The sequence below is a fragment of the Megascapheus bottae genome, chromosome 5, assembly GCF_031878675.1.
Source record: "Megascapheus bottae isolate mThoBot1 chromosome 5, mThoBot2.hap1, whole genome shotgun sequence".
Taxonomy (NCBI): Eukaryota; Metazoa; Chordata; class Mammalia; order Rodentia; family Geomyidae; genus Megascapheus; species Megascapheus bottae.
This window is the reverse complement of record NC_143513.1, coordinates 1,217,739-1,233,669: the sequence shown is the minus strand read 5'-3', so window position 1 is coordinate 1,233,669 and position 15,931 is coordinate 1,217,739. Positions and strand designations below refer to the sequence as shown.

At 47.9% G+C, this 15,931-nt stretch overlaps 2 protein-coding genes across 4 annotated transcripts in view; both read left to right on the top strand.

The window, feature by feature from the left end:
- Npc1l1 (NPC1 like intracellular cholesterol transporter 1) overlaps positions 1 to 9,980 on the top strand; it is a 29,425-nt gene extending 19,445 nt beyond the window's left edge. The window contains exons 12-20 of the mRNA XM_090332814.1: positions 352 to 542; positions 702 to 826; positions 1,529 to 1,655; positions 1,815 to 1,870; positions 3,782 to 3,932; positions 4,501 to 4,732; positions 4,882 to 4,995; positions 5,083 to 5,245; positions 9,091 to 9,980. Of these exons, the coding sequence (XP_090188940.1) occupies positions 352 to 542; positions 702 to 826; positions 1,529 to 1,655; positions 1,815 to 1,870; positions 3,782 to 3,932; positions 4,501 to 4,732; positions 4,882 to 4,995; positions 5,083 to 5,245; positions 9,091 to 9,296 (1,365 nt within the window). The 3' untranslated portion in view covers positions 9,297 to 9,980. The remainder of the gene's footprint in view (positions 1 to 351; positions 543 to 701; positions 827 to 1,528; positions 1,656 to 1,814; positions 1,871 to 3,781; positions 3,933 to 4,500; positions 4,733 to 4,881; positions 4,996 to 5,082; positions 5,246 to 9,090) is intronic.
- A 1,402-nt stretch (positions 9,981 to 11,382) lies between these two features.
- Nudcd3 (NudC domain containing 3) overlaps positions 11,383 to 15,931 on the top strand; it is a 93,453-nt gene continuing 88,904 nt past the window's right edge. The window contains exon 1 of one of the 3 annotated variants that reach the window (XM_090332499.1): positions 11,383 to 11,813. In XM_090332499.1, coding sequence (XP_090188625.1) covers positions 11,622 to 11,813 — 192 coding nt within the window. In that variant the 5' untranslated portion in view covers positions 11,383 to 11,621. Of the gene's footprint in view, positions 11,814 to 11,973; positions 12,044 to 15,931 lie in introns of those variants that run through there. The other 2 variants (XM_090332498.1, XM_090332500.1) reach the window with 2 other exon arrangements.

Here is a 15,931-nt window from a genome sequence, read left to right as displayed (position 1 = left end):
GGCTTCATGAATGCTAGGCAAGCACTCTACTGCTAGGCCATACTCCTGGCCTATGAGCATGCATTTCTTTTTGTACCTTTCATGTGCTTCTGTGTATGCATACCTGTGTATATACCTCTGCATACAGCTCTCTATGTCTTTTTTTTCCCCCTTGTCTGAGACTGGGACTCAAACTCATATGTAATGTTTTTGCTCATTGACTGGTGCTCTACCACATGGGCCATGCCGCCAGCCCCTGTGAGCATTCACTTCATTTACGTCCATATGTTCCTTGGTGAATCCCTGTGTATATAACTCTGAGCACACATCCCTGTGTTTACATCTGACACTCTCTGATCCTCCTCCCTCCAGGATTCCTACCTGCTTGACTACTTCCTCTTTTTGAACCGTTACTTTGAAGTGGGGCCCCCAGTATTCTTCATCACCACATCAGGTTACAACTTCTCCAGTGAAGCAGGCATGAATGCCATATGCTCCAGTGCTGGCTGCAACAACTTTTCCTTTACCCAGAAGATCCAGTATGCTACCGAGTTTCCGGATCAGTAAGTGCTGGCTAAGCCCAGCCCCTGCTCCTTATTTGTCCACCTGCTCTGCCCCTGCCCTACCCAGATGCCTGGGGAGGTCCTGGGTGGAGATCAAGCTACAGGAAGGACCTTTCTATCCACTTGTTCACTGGTCCTGTTCTCTCTCCTTGGCCTTAGGTCTTACATAGCTGTTCCTGTCTCCTCTTGGGTGGATGACTTCATCGACTGGCTGGCCCCGTCCTCCTGCTGCCGCCTTTATATCTCTGGCCCCAATAAGGATGAGTTCTGCCCCTCAACTGATGGTGAGTGTGGGGCATTTGGGGCTCATTTTTCATTACAGCTTGGGGAAACTGAGGCAAGAGCAAGTAAAGGACCTGTGGGGCTCTCTCAACCACAGTGAAGGGTCCCTCTCTAGGTGATCTTTAGCCACTCATACTCTTGTGACACCCTCCCCCTGCTCTCAGGACACATTAGTTGTGGGGAGAGCGTGGAGGAGTTGTGAGTGGCTATGTGTTGTTTCAGGTAATGGGAGAGCTTGTATTTCTTGTTTCTAGGTGTCTTTCCCAATCTGCCATCGGTGAGGGAAAGCATAATGGAGAGGGGAAAATCTTCCACAGTTAACAATGACAGATAACACTGGGTGCTGTGTCTCCGCTCGTAATCCTAGTTACTCAGAAGGCTGAGAGCTGAGGAGTAAGGTTCAAAGGCAGCCAAGGCAGGAAAGTTTGTGAGACTCTTATCTCCAATTCACTAACTGAAAGCCAGAAGTAGAGCTGTGGCACAGTGGTAGTGTACCAGTCTTGAGCCAAATAGCCAACAAGAACAAGAGGCCCTGAGTTCAAGTCCCAGTGCTAGTGTTTGCATGTGCACACACACGCACACATACACAGAGTTGAAGAGTTGACAAGTTCAGATCCCTTTAGAAGCCTTAGATGGGTGGGGGTCAGAGAGCAGGGGCTCTCTTGCCTGGGGCCTCACTGCCCAAAGCCCACCTCTCTCCACAGACTCTTGGAACTGCATAAAGAACTGCATTGGCTTCACAACGGGTCCTGTACGGCCCACAGTGGAGCAGTTCCACAAGTACCTTCCCTGGTTCCTGAATGATCTGCCCAACATCAAATGTCCCAAAGGGTAGGTATACTGGGGACGGTGAACCTGTGGATTCTGGAGTTGGTGGACAGAGGGGCAGAAGAGGTCCAGGAGGGGCCTTTCTGGGGTGCTGCAGGTGGATGGATGAATGGAGGCCTCTACTCCATTCACAAAGCCTCTGCTCTGTCTTCCTACCTATAGTGGCCTGGCAGCGTACAGCACCTCTGTGAATTTGGGTCCAGATGGCCAGATTCTAGGTAAGCATGGCCTACCTTAGGGAGGGAGAAATGACTCGAGTTGACTGCATCAGAGGTCCCTCTAAGCCCTAAGGAACATCCTCGTGCGTGCGTGTGTGTGTGTGTGTGTGTGTGTGTGTGTGTCCTCGAGAATTTTTTCCCCTCTTTTAAGGCTAATACTCTACCACTTCTGGCTTTTTGGTGGTTAATTGGACTAAATGCCTTTTCTCTGAATGTGACATCCCAGATGTCAGTGAGAGCAGGCAGCTGTCAACAGTAACAAGGTAAGCTTAGAGTAGTGGGGAAAAGGCCCCACAGCAAACTGATAGTGTCATAGGGCGGATGGTATCTTCCAGAAGGAGCCAGCTCACCCTGAATACGACATTCAGGGTGGTTGGCTCTGGTGCAGAGATGGGCCTGGGATCAGTGGCAGGCAGGGAAAAATTTGACAGATATTTTCAACTTGCACTGCAACAATTCATAGTTTTGATTACTGCCTATGAACGGTTGGCAATATACTTATGTGCTCTCCTAGCTAACTCTTCCATGAAGTCCCTACTTTCCTGGAATGGGAGCCCATGCTGTCCCAGCCCTGATCCCCAGGCAGAGCCAGTACAGACCGAGTGGGCAGGGCTGTTTTAATTAGGGACAGAGGAATGGGTTCTGCCATGGATTAAACAGACATGGAGCCATGCTTCCACTGCATAGTCTGAGGCAGTTTAGCCTTGGTTTCTTCCAGTGTGTAGTATGTTAGTCACAGTAGCATTGCTCAGAGTGAGAGGTTTTGGCCAGCAGCAACAGCATCACCAGGAAATCACTGGAAAGGCAATTTCCCAGGCTTCTTTAATGCTTTTGAAACTCAAATCACTGGCCTGGGTAAACATCTGAGTGTGAACTATCTCTAGTTGATTCAGAGGGCTTATAGGGGGCTCTGCCAGCCCCTTCCTACTTTAGGTTGTCTGTGTCCAAGACCATTCTCTTCTACCTTTGTGTTTTCCATATGTGCATAGCTCTCTGGTTTCTTTTCCTGACACATGTTCTCTGTAGGAAATAATAACCTTTATCGTATTGCCAGCAGGAGCACAAAGTCACAGTTTTAACAATTCGACCAATTTCATTTCTCTGTCTTCCTCTCCAGTCATTTCTTACAATATGCAAGTTATTACATTGCTTTTCAAAGATTCAATGCTACTATTCATATACCTGTAATCCTCCTAAGGAGGCTGAGATCTGAGGATCCTGGTTTGAAGCCAGTCTGAGAGATTCCTGTCTCCAATTAACCAGAAAAAAAACAGAAGTGGAAGTATGGCCCAAGCGGTAGAGCCAGTACTGAGCAAAAATCTTAGTGAGAGTACACACACACACACACACACACACACACACATCTAGTGCATATTTTGAAACCATAAAGAAGGATTTGTGCTTACTAGGGAGCTTTCTTGAGGATTTCTCACAGAGGTAGGAGAAGCTGGAGTTTGGGAAATGGTACAAATGAAAACACAGGTCTTGAAGCCAGGCCCAGTGGCTCATGTCTGTAATCCTAGCTACTCAAGAGGCTGAGATCTGAGGATCATGTTTCAAAGCCAGCCCAGGCACTAAAGTCCGTGAGTCTGTGAGTCTTATCTCCAATTAACCACCAGAAAACCAGAAGTGGTGCTGTGGCTGAAGGGGTAGGGGGGGTAGCTTTGAGCTGAAGAGCTCAGAGATAACACCCAGGCCCAGAGTTCAAGTCCCACAACCGACAAAAAAATAAAATAAAATAAAATACAGATCTCTTGCACCAAGTTTACTAGCAATCTCAAATGATGGTAGCAGAGACCAGATCCCAGCCTGGTTACATGTCCATGTCACTGTCTCTGGGGTGCTTGGAGGAATGCCCTAAGCAGGTTCTGACATTCAGTATGTTCTCTCCCATGTGCCGTGACCATCCAGCCTCCAAGTTTATGGGGTACCACAAGCCACTGAAGAACTCTCAGGATTTCACAGAAGCTCTGCGGGCAGCTCGATTGCTGGCAGAAAACATTACGGCTGACTTGCGGAAGGTGCCAGGAACAGATCCAGACTTTGAGGTCTTCCCTTACACGTGAGTTCCAAAGGGGCTGAGCCAGAAGGCTGAGGGAGGTAATTACTAGATGTGGGAGGTCAGGGCAGCCGGCTTCTAAGGGATGGTGAGCGACAAGGACCAGCTTTGGGGGCAGGTAGTCTGGAGCCCGTGCTTTTCTCACTGTCCAGAACCCTAATGTAAATCTCTCTGCATCTCAGAGTCCTCTTAGTCCTCCTCCTCCTCCTCTTCCTCTGCTTCCTCCTCTTCTTTCCTCCTCCTCCTCCTCCTCCTCCTCCTCCTCCTCCTCCTCCTCCTCCTTCTGCCCTGACCCCCTAACTCAGTGCCTGGGAATTGTCTGTTAGCTTTTTCACTTAAGGCTGGCACTCTACCATTTGAACCACAGCTCCACTTGGAGCTTTTTGATAGTTGACCAGATCTCGCTCAGGCTGCCTTTGAACATCAATCCTCAGATCTTAGCCTCCTGAGCAGCTAGGATTACAAGCATGAGCCAGTAGTTTTAAGTAGTGTTGCCCTTCTGAAATGGGCTTCCTGCCCATCAGAGGGGCTCATGAGGCCTGTTCTGTGACCACACCCTGCTCTTTGGCAGAGTTTCCAACGTGTTCTACCAACAGTACCTGACTGTTCTCCCTGAGGGCATCTTCACGCTCGCGCTCTGTTTCGTACCCACCTTCGTAGTCTGCTACCTCCTGCTGGGACTGGACATGAGCTCTGGTCTCCTCAACCTTATCTCCATCATCATGATCCTTGTGGACACCATAGGCTTGATGGCGGTGTGGGGCATCAGCTACAACGCTGTGTCCCTCATCAACTTAGTCACGGTAACCTGTTACACGGGAGCCCCCGGGAGCCCTCGGAGGAATGGTTGGGATCCAGCTGTCTAGGACACTCCCAGTTCTGTTTAGAATCTGGACACCTGCCCTACTTCTCCCTTCTGCTCTCTCAGCTAAAGTTTCTTCTCAACCCACAGGCAGTGGGCATGTCTGTGGAGTTTGTGTCCCATATCACCCGCTCCTTTGCTGTTAGCACCAAGCCCACTAGGCTGGAAAGGGCCGAGGAAGCTACCATCTTTATGGGCAGTGCGGTGAGTGGAGTGGGATGGGCTGCTTTGTGCCCCACCTAACACGTTGTGTTCTGTCTGACAGTTGGCTGGGACTCCTCTCTCCCCCAGGTATTTGCTGGAGTGGCCATGACCAATCTGCCAGGGATTCTCGTCCTGGGCCTTGCTGATGCCCAGCTCATCCAGATCTTCTTCTTCCGCCTCAATTTATTGATCACCCTGCTTGGCATGCTGCACGGACTGGTCTTCCTGCCAGTTGTGCTGAGCTACTTGGGTGAGTAGTTAGGCCTGCTCCTGATAGGCTGTGCTGATGACAACACACATTCCAGGGAAACTCAGGAGGACATGATGGCCATGGGCACATGTTGCCAGAACTCCCAGGGCCGAAAGCAGGGCCATGCTTGATTTGATGTGAAAGTTTTCCTTCCTTCCTTCCTTCCTTCCTTCCTTCTTTCCTTCCTTCCTTCCCTCTCTCTCTTTCTCTCTTTCTTTGCCAATCTTGGGGCCTAGGCTCTGTCCCTGGGCTTCCCCCGCCCCCAAGTCTGATGCTCTACCAGTTGAGCCTCATCTCCATTTCTAGTTTTTTGGCAGTTAATTGGAGATAAGAGATCCACAGGCTTTCCTGCTTGGGCTGGCTTTAACATGATCCTCAGATCTCAGCTTCCCGAGTAGCTAGGATTATAGGTGTGAGCCACTCGTGCCCAGTGTATTTCTATCTTAAACATTTTTTTTTCCAGTGGCCCACTGCATTGCTGTTAGACTTTAAGATATGACCTTCAGAAATATATAAGTATGGGCTGGGAATATGGCTTCGTGGTAGAGTGCTTGCCTAGCATGCATGAAGCCCTGGGTTCAATTCCTCAGTACCATATACACAGAAAAAGCTGGAAGTGACACTGTGGGTAAAGATAGAGTGCTATCCTCGAGCAAAAGAAGCTTAGGGATAGTGCTCAGGCTCTGAGTGCAAGCCCCTGGACTGGCAAAAAAAGAGAACTATATCAATATATATTATATATGTATATATACACATGCACACACACGATTGCAGGGTCAAACTCAAGGCACTGCACATAACAGGCAATTACTCTACTACTGAGCTATGTTCTAGCCCAGAGACACATTTTATGTCAAGAAATCCATGTGTTCATATAAACAGGCATGGGTAACAAAAACAAATGTTTCACAACATAGTACTTGCTCCTATTTCATGTGGAACTTTCTGATATTTTGAGTTCTGGTCTATCACTAATTTAAACAAATATCCATGTCAATCTACTGAAATGACTCCATGACTCATTAAAAGATGGTAACACATAACTATTATATGCTTTCACCATAATGTAACTGGTTTTCCACTGTTGGATATTAGACTGCTTCTGAATTTCCTCTATTATTCTATGTTAGCAGATAGAATCTTTTTTGTTGTTGTTGTTGTTGTTCTCAAGGTTAGATAGAGCTCTACCACTTGAGCCACAGCGCCACTTCCAGCTTTTTTCTGTGTATGTGGTACTGAGGAATTGAACCCAGGTCTTTATACATGCTAGGCAAGCACTCTACCACTAGGCCAAACTCCCGGCCCCCAGATACAATCTTTTAAAATTTTTTGGTGCTGATTCTAGGGCTTGAGCTCAGGCCTGGGTGCTGTCTCTGAGCTTTGGTGCTCAAGAGCAATGCTCTATCGCTGGAGCCCCAGCTCCACCTTCAGCTTTTTGGTGGTTAACTGGAGGTAAGTCTTATGGACTTTCCTATTTAGGCTGGTTTTGAACTGTGATCCTCAGATCTCAGTATCCTAAGTAACTAGGATTACAGGTGTGAACCACTTGCCCCTGGCTGAGACAGAGTGTTTTGATTCTGTCCTTCAATGTTTCAGTGTGTCTGATGTGTGTGTGTGTCACTAATGGTGCTTGAACTCAGAGAATAGGCACTTTTTTTTTGCTTAAGATTAGCATTCTACCATTTGAGTGACAGCTTCACATCTAGTTGTTTGGTGGTTAATTGGAGTTAAGAGTCTTATGGATTTCCTGCCTGTGCTGGCTTTGAATCAAGATCTACAGATCTCAGAGGCGGTGTTGAGGCTCAAAGTGGTAGAGCACTAGCCTTGAACAAAAAGAGCTCAGGGACAGTGCCTCGCCCCTGAGTTCAAGCTCCATGACTGATTGAAAGGAAAAAAAAAAGATCCTTAGATCTCATCCTCCTGAATATCTAGGATTATCAGCATGAGCCACTGGCACCCAGCTGCCATTTAGTATTTCTTTGGAGAGAACCTGTGGCTGTTAGTTGTTAATACTCTATAGAAAAATTTGCCATTTAAATTTGTACTAGCAGTGTGTAAAATCACTCGTTCTCTTGAAAATCTCTCTCTCCACTATTATTATTATTATTATATTTTGTCAGTCATGGGGCTTGAACTCTGGGCCTGAGCACTGTCCCTGAGCTCTGCAGCTCAAGGTTACCACCCTACCCTTTGAGCCACAGGGCCACTTCTGGCTTTCTAGTGGTTAACTGGAGATAAGAGTTTCATAGACTTTCATGACTGGGCTGGCTTTGAACCACAATCCTCAGGTCTCAGTCTCCTGAGTAGCTAGGATTACAGGCATGAGCCACCAGGACCCCGTTTACTTATTTAAACTGAGCTCTCAGGGACAAAGATGCTTCTAACTCTCAGGAGGACAAGCTGGTAGGAGTCAGCTTTACTGCTGTACTGATAATGTTATACTAATCAAAGGTTGTATTTTTTTTTATCAACATATGCGTTACCCCTGAGGTCAGTATGGCAGATGAGGAAACTGAGACTTCTATCCCCGGTCACAAACTTAGTCTGCAGAGGTTAGAGTCTATCCTTGATGTTATAGTTTCCTGCAGGAACTTCTTGGCCCTCTTTGGAGAAGAGAATGAGTGTGTAGATGACATGCAAGAGAGGGAAGGAAGGGATAGTTCTGAGGGCTGCTGGGAGGAGTGGAAAGCTCAGAGCCTGAGTTCCCCTTGGAAATATCCAGAATACCTGGGCATTGGGGAGGGTACAAAGAAGCTTGCAGACCTCCTTCCTCCATGGAGGAATCAGAACTTATATGAAACTTGGGTCTTGTGGGCAGTGATATGGGAAGACACGTGGTAGGCACAAGGGGTCCCTATGTCCTTATTTCATGTGTGTGTATGTGTGTGTGTGTAAGCCTGGGCACTGTCCATAAACTTTTTTGCTCAAGGCTAAACTTGAACCATACTTTCACTTCTGACTTTCTTGTTTTGCCAGTCCTGGAGCTTGAACACAGGGCCTGAACACTGTCCTTGGGCTTTCTCAAGGCTAGAGCTCTACCACTTGAGCTACAGCACCACTTCCAGCTCTTTTTTTTGGTTTGTTTTGTTTTTGTCAGTCATGGGGCTTGGTTGTGGGGCTTGAACTCTGGGCCTTGGTACTGTCCTGAGCTCTTCAATGCAAGGCTGCTGCCCTACTCTTTGAGCCACAGTGCCACTTCTAGTTTTCAAGTGGTTAACTGGAGATGAGTCTCATGGACTTTAGTGCCCAGGGCTAGTGTTGAACCATGATTCTCAAATCTTAGCCTCCTGAGTCGTTAGGATTACAGGTGTGAGCCACTGTGCCTGGAACTTTCAGCTTTTTCTATGTATGTGGTATGGAGGAATCGAACCTGGGTCTTTGTGCATACTAGGCGAACACTCTACCACTAGGCCACACTCTGCCCCTCGCCCCCTTCGGACTTTTTGATGGTTAGAGTTAGGAGTCTCATTGTCTTTCCTGCCCTAGCTGCCTTGTAACAACGTCCTCAGATCTCAGCCTCCGGAGTAGCTAGGATTACAGGTACAAGCCAATGGTGCCTGGCTCCTGACTTCATTGTAGAGAGTAAGCAAGTGTCTCTTCAAGAGGGTTGTTATGAATGGTAGTATGGAAATGTACCAGTAAGGAGAGAGACTGGTTCCCAGGGCTTCTCTTGAGAATGTAGAGGACAGCATGAATGGCAACCGCTGAGGCAGAGCAAGAACAGAGAGGTGCAGATGAGGTTAGAAGCTCAGTTTGTGTTTTGTAGACTTGCATTCTTGGCTATGCTGCCACTTACATCCTGTGTTCCCTTCTGAGTGTGGGCCTCTGTCTCTTTCTTTCTGCAGGGCCTGATGTTAACCCAGCTCTGGTACTGGAGCAGAAAAAAACTGAAAAGATGGCAACAGTCAATGAGACCTCCTGCGCAAAGCATCCACTTCCTCCTGAGACTACCAACATCTATGACAACTGTGGCTTCCAAAATTTTGACACACAAGATGGTGCCATCAGCAAGAGTTCTGACAAAGCCACATCTTATCCTGAAAGGTTGTGAAGGTCTCCCTTATGGTAGACTCCCTTCTTAGGGCCTGGAGAGATGTTCCAGAGAAGTATCTGTCACTCTGGCCATAGGTGTCCAGCAGCATCAGCAGTGGTCTCTTGTGTCAAGGTCCCTAGATCTTGGCTGGTCTGAGATTACATCCTCTTTTTGCTTCCAGTGATGCACTTGATGTGGGTCCCAGGTAGAGTCTCTCAGATGTGCCACTTCCCACCCAGCTTTCCCCTCCCCTTATTTCTCAAAAAGGCTCAATCCCATGGTAGTATTCCTGAAAAGAGACAGAGGGACCCAATTCTAGACAGTAACACCTCAGGTGACTAAAGAATAGTTCCTGTACATTTGCCATCCATAATTCTTTGTGGTGAGGGAAGGGCCTTGAGAGGATCTGGTTATGGCTTGACCCCCCTCACCCCTACCCCACCCCCACTGGGAAAGTGGTATTTGGTTTGGCATCCACTGCCAGCAACTCTAAATGTTGTTACCATCGGGTAGGGTGATGTTGTCTGATGGCTGGGAGCTTGGAGGCCCAAGAACTGGTTTCCCAGTTCTAGGGCTTGAACAAAGACCTCTTGGCTTCAACCCAACCCAACCTAAACCTCTGCCAAGAATTCTCCAGGGGCATTGGCTGCAGAGGGAGAAGAAGAGGGTTTGCCCATGCCAAGCAAAGGAATGAATAATAAATACTTGCTTGATGAGGAGAAATGGTGTTTTATGTTACATGTTATGTTCTGGATGTCTCTAGGTTTAAGACAACTTTGCAAAGAACACAATTAATACAATTATGGGAGGAGTCACATGTGAAGATATGTTTTCTTTTCTTTTTTTTTTTTTTGCTAGTCCTAGGGACTGAATTCAGAGGGTTTCAGCTTTTTCCTTCCATTCTTTTTTTATTGTTGTCAGTTGTGGGACTTGAACTCTGGACCTAGGCATTGTCCTTGAGTTCTTCAGCTCAAGGCTACCACCCTACCCCTTGAGCCACAGCACTACTTCTGGTTTTCTGGTGGCTAATTGGAGATAAGAGTCTCACAAACTCTCCTGCCAGGCTGGCTTTGAACCAAGATCCTTAGATCTCAGCCTCCTAAGTAGCTAGGATAACAGACGTGAGCCAGCACACCCGGCAATAACTGCAATTCTTGTACATAATATTGTCTTGATTTCTTCCAAATAGTATTTGCTCAGATTACATTAAAATAAAATTGATTGTGGGCTGGGAATGTGGCTTAGTGGTAGAGTACTTGCCTAGCATTCACAAAGCCATGGGTTTGATTTCTCAGTACCCTATGAACAGAAAAAGCCAGAAATGGTGCTGTGGCTCAAGTGGTAGGGTGCTAGCTTTGAGCAAAATAAGCTCAGGGACAGTATTCAGGTCTTGAGTTCAAGCCCCAGGCCTGGCCAAAAAAAGAAAAAAAAAAAGATTATACTTGGACAAACATTTATGGATAAAACATCTTTTATAATACATTATTCTGCACTGCACTTTTCCTACGTCAATGTGGATACAATCTGCGTTTCTTTTTTACCTTTTCCGTCCTTTCTTTCCTTCCCCCCCGTCCGTCCTAGGGCTTGAACCCCAGGGCATGGGTGAGGTCCCAGAGTTTTTTTGCACAAGACGACCGGGCTCTAATCTACCTTTGCCTTCCTGTCCTTTCTTTCTTCCTTCTCGGGTCATTACAGACGGGCCGGCTTGGAACCGCGACGTTCAGAAGTGAGTTTCTAGGATCACAGGCGGGCAGCAGTGGCACTTGGCTCAGTTACATTCCCTGCCCCTTCAAGTCACCTTGAAGGTTTCGGAGTGGCTTCCACTCAGCTCTGTTAAACAGAAATCCACACACAAACCGCGAGCACGCACTTCCCTTCTCGGGCCCACTAACAAAAGCGGCCCCACCTTTCAGCAGGAGGTCCGGAAAGACCCCGAAACCCAACCCTGCAAAGAGCGCCACCGCTCCGCGGACGGCGGGCCCGGCCCCGGCGGTCACGTGCTCGCGCCGCCGGCCACGTGACGCTCCCACGCCACCAATCTTCCGCCCGCTTTGGTCATGGCCGCCGGGGGCCCTCCGCGCACCTCCCACGGCCCCTCTAGAGCGTAGGCGTTACATGGGCCCCCACGTCGGGCTCTTTTACCCCGCTGCCGCCGCGGAGAACGTCAGCGGGGACGTAGAGCTCCCGGCGAGCAGCCCCAGCGGCGGGGGACGGAACGCGGGCGGACCGGAAGTCCCACGGCCTCTCCGACCCGGGGGAAGAAATTAAGCAGGCACGCCGGAAGTGGCCGCTCAGCCAGTGCGAGGCGGCGCCCGCGGGGTGAGCGTCCCTGGCCGTGGAGACATGGAGCCCGGGGCTGCTGAGCTGTACGACCAGGCCCTGCTGGGCATCCTGCAGCACGTGGGCAACGTCCAAGATTTCCTGCGCGTGCTTTTCGGCTTTCTCTACCGCAAGACCGACTTCTACCGCCTGCTGCGCCACCCGTCGGATCGCATGGGCTTCCCGCCCGGGGCCGCGCAGGCCCTGGTGCTGCAGGTGAGTCCGTGGTCCGTGCGGACCGTTGGGTCCCGGCCGTCCCCACGCCCGCCCCGCCCGCCCGCCGGCTCCCGCCCGGCGTGACAGCTCTGTCGGCCCTCCACTCCACCCCTTCGCCTCTCCTCGCGGTCGTGGCGTGGATTCTGTGCCGGTAGCCCTGGGTAACTTGAGCGGATCAGATGTCAGGCTTCTGTGTCTCGGAAACAGCCTGGCGCCGTGCAGGACTGTTAGTAGGTGTCAGACTCAGCTTGATACTGAGCGTGCCTCGCCTCGCCTCGCCGGCGAACCGGGTAGGTGTAGGGGCTTCTAGGTTTTGTGATAATCCTGCAGGACGTTCAAGGGAAGGAAGGACATTCGGCATAGCAGAAACCTGCATGTTTCAAAACTCCCAGTCTCCGGAGACAACTGGAGGACCGAGGCTCCGTGCGTTGCTGGGTGGGTGTGGCCACTTATTGAAACCTGACTTTCTAGGTAGACGACGATCTTTAAGCAGGTGACTCAACCAGCTAGCAGCTCAAAGGCTGAGAGCTAAGTAAGCATCACTGTTCAAATTTAGGCCAGACAAAAAAGTCAGTGAGACTCTTCTAATTAGCCACAACAAAACAAGGGGGGGCGGGGAAGCAGGAAATCGGAGTTGTGTTTCAAGTGGCAGTGTGCTCTCCCTGAGTGACAAAGCTGAGAAACAAGTCCTCAGTTCAAGTCCCACGCACCTCCTCCTCCCAAGGTAGTCATTGTAGTGGTGTTGATGGTAATTATTGTTATTTTAGTTCTGGTGTTTGAACTCAGGACCTCGTGCTTGCTAGGCAGGTGTTGTACCCTACCAGACTCTCTTTGTATCTATATGCCTGTCAAACCTGGATTTTGATTCTCTTGTTTTTCCCTCCATCATTGGGATGACAGATGTGCCACCTGCCCAGCTTTTTTGGTTGAGATGAAGCCTTGATAACTTTTTCCTGGAATGGCTTGGAACCTCAGTCTTTCCAGTCTCTGCCTTCCCTATAGCTAACAGGTGCGAGTCACAGTGTCCTGCTTGTAATGATTATTTATGTCTGGATTTAAATCTGTACATTCCAGGTTGAATTAAAATTCTAACTTTAGAACTCTGTTAATACTGAATGAAATTAGCCCAGCACTCCCCCCCCCCCCCCGCCCCCTTTTCTAGTGGTAGTGCTGAGGTTTGAGCTCAGGCCATGTGGTTGCTTAGTCAGATGCTCTACCATTTATTCAGGCACCAAGCCCTTTTTTGCTTTGGTTATTTCTCAGTAGGGTCTTGTTCTCCCCCCCCCCCCCCAGATTGTCCTGGACTGAAGTCCTGATGTAGGACTGGTATGTCCCCTGTAGATGGGATAACAAGTACATCACCATGCCCAGCTATTTTGGTTGAGCTGGCATCTACTAACTTTGCCTGGACTGGCATGGAACCTCAATACTCCCAATCTCCATTTCCCACATTGCTAGTGTTACAGGCATGAGCCACCACAAACTGCTATAAGGAAGCATTTACTGAATATATTATACATTCTCAGCTGCCACAAGCACTGGTGATGTGGGTGTTTAATATTCTCTACTCATTACAGTTATTGTAAGAAAATAAAACAGAAGGCAGTAGGGAACTCTGCAAAGCCACTTATGGTTACAGCTGGTTGGAAGTAATAGAAATGATAGATTGAGAAGGTTTTGTAGGAGAGGTGGAAAAATACTCAGCAGGGGATTGAGACTTTAGGAATCTGAGAAGGTAGAAATGCTGTTGATACCTTCCACAGTCCTTTGCATTTAAAAAGAACTTCAGAATTTTACCTTCTGAAGTCTAATAGGCCTGTAGAATGATTACGTGTTATTCTTCCTCAGCATCTGCAAGAAGAAACCAGAGTTTTGAGTGTCCCAGGACTACCCCAGTAGTGGAGGTCAGATGAGAGGAGGACATGGTGTTTATTAGGATTCAGTTGCATAACTGAAGATTGTTTCTCATACTTATCAGTGTTCCAGATGATTTGAGTGGCCAAAGAGAACTGTCCAAGGTGGCTTTTAGCTGGCCATTATGGTAATTTAATGAATCTTATCCCTTAAGCTTCATAATACCTCTGTACACTAGGTAAAGCTGAATTTTATATAAATACCGATTTAGAGCAGTGAAATGATGTGATAGGGATACAGGAACACTAATCTCTTTTTTGACTTACCAATTTTTCTGCTGTGTTAATTGCTTCCTAGTTAGCTGAAAATACTTTGGTATAGATGATTGTAGCTTGTAGAAAGGGGGAAAAGGAGCATTTAGTGAAAACTAGTGTGAGCCAGGAGCAGGTTATTTACATTCTCGGGTATTCTTCTTCTTCTTCTTTTTTTTTTTTTGTCAGTCCTGGGCTTAAGCTCAGGGCTTGAGCACTGCCCTTGGATTTTCTCAAGACTAGAACTCTACCGCTTGAGCCTCAGCACCACTTCCGGCTTTTTTCTATGTATGCGGCGCCAAGGAATAGAACCCGGGTCTTTGTGTGTGTTAGGCAAGCACTCTAGCAGTAGGCCAAACTTCCGGCCCTATTATTATTTAAGGCTAGTGCTCTACCATTTGAGCCACAGCTCCACTTCTGGTTTTCTGGTGGTTAATTGGAGATAAGAATCTCATGGACTTTTGTGCCTGGCCTGGCTTTGAACCGTAATTCTCAGATCTCAGCTTTTCCCGAGTAACTAGAGTTACAGGTGTGAGCAACCTGTAATAGCAGTCCACCAGCTGGGGTATTATCTTACTCAACACAACCAAGATGTTGGTCTTGGTCCTTGTTTCACAGATGAATCAACAGAGGTAAAGCATTTATTTATCTTGTAACCACTTGTGAAACACCTCTAGAAGGTTAAGACATACCTTTAGACTAAGGTCTGGAAGTCTTATAGCGAAATGGAGGAGGAGCTGAGACAGAGGAAGAAGGTGAAGGATGAATTAAAGATGATCCAAGCTTTCAAACCCTTGTGCCTGGAAAATGCATTAGCTGAACAGTCACCTCAGTCTGGGGGGAAAGTTTAGGTATCAACCAAATTGAATTTGAATTTGAGATTGTGGATAGATATCCTTGCCCACAGGTTATTGGAAGCAGGGCCTGAATCTTTCAGATGAAGGAATGAAGAGGTCTGAGAGAGAAGAGCCAAAGGTGGAAGCCATCTGGGGACCCACCACAATAAAGAGCTACATGCATCACAAACTTGGGACAGTCTCCTTCAGATACTTGAGAGGGATGTCAAAAGAAAAACAAAATTCTCAACCACTTTTGAATGTTTTTGTTTGGTAGATCAGGGTGAGTGCTAGGAATCTGCTTTGGGTCAGAGTGTGTATGTGTTTGTGTTTATTTGTTTGTTTGTTTGTCATCCTGGGGCTTGAACTCCAAGCTTGGGCACTGTCCCTTCTTTGTGCTCTCTCACTTGAGCCACAGTTCTACTTCCAGCATTTTTGGTAACTAATTAGAAATTAGCTCACAGACTTTCCTGCCCAGGCTCACTTAAAACTTCGATCCTCAGGACTGGGAGTTTGGCCTAGTGGTAGAGTGCTTGCATAGCATGTGTGATCCGGGTTTGATTCCTTTGTACTACATACATAGAAAAAAGCTGTAAGTGGTGCTGAGGCCCAAGTGGTAGAGCTCTAGCCGTGAGAAAGTTCATGGACAGTGCTCAGGCCCTGAGCTCAAGCCCAGGACTGGCAAATAAATAGATAAATAAATAAACTTCAATCCTCAGATCACAGCCTCTTGAGTAGCTTGGATTACAGATTTGTGCTATGATACCTGGTTTTTTGTTTTTTCTTTGTCCTGAGGTTTGAACTTGGGGCCTGGGCATTGCCCCTGAGCTCTTCAGCTTAAGGCTACCACCCTATCCCTTGAGCTACAGCACAATTCCAGTTTTCTGGTGGTTAATTGGAGATGGACTTTAATGCCTGGGCTGGCTTTGAACCGTGATCCTCAGATCTCGGCCTTCTGAGTAGCCAGGATTACAGGTGTGAGCCACTGTGCCCAACTGGGAACCTGCTCTTTTATTCACAGAAGGATATTTTGCAGGAGGTTTATAAGGTGATTTCAATATTGGCAGTCTGATTGTGGATAAATTGTAAAATACTGAATCAGATTGAATGACTTGGT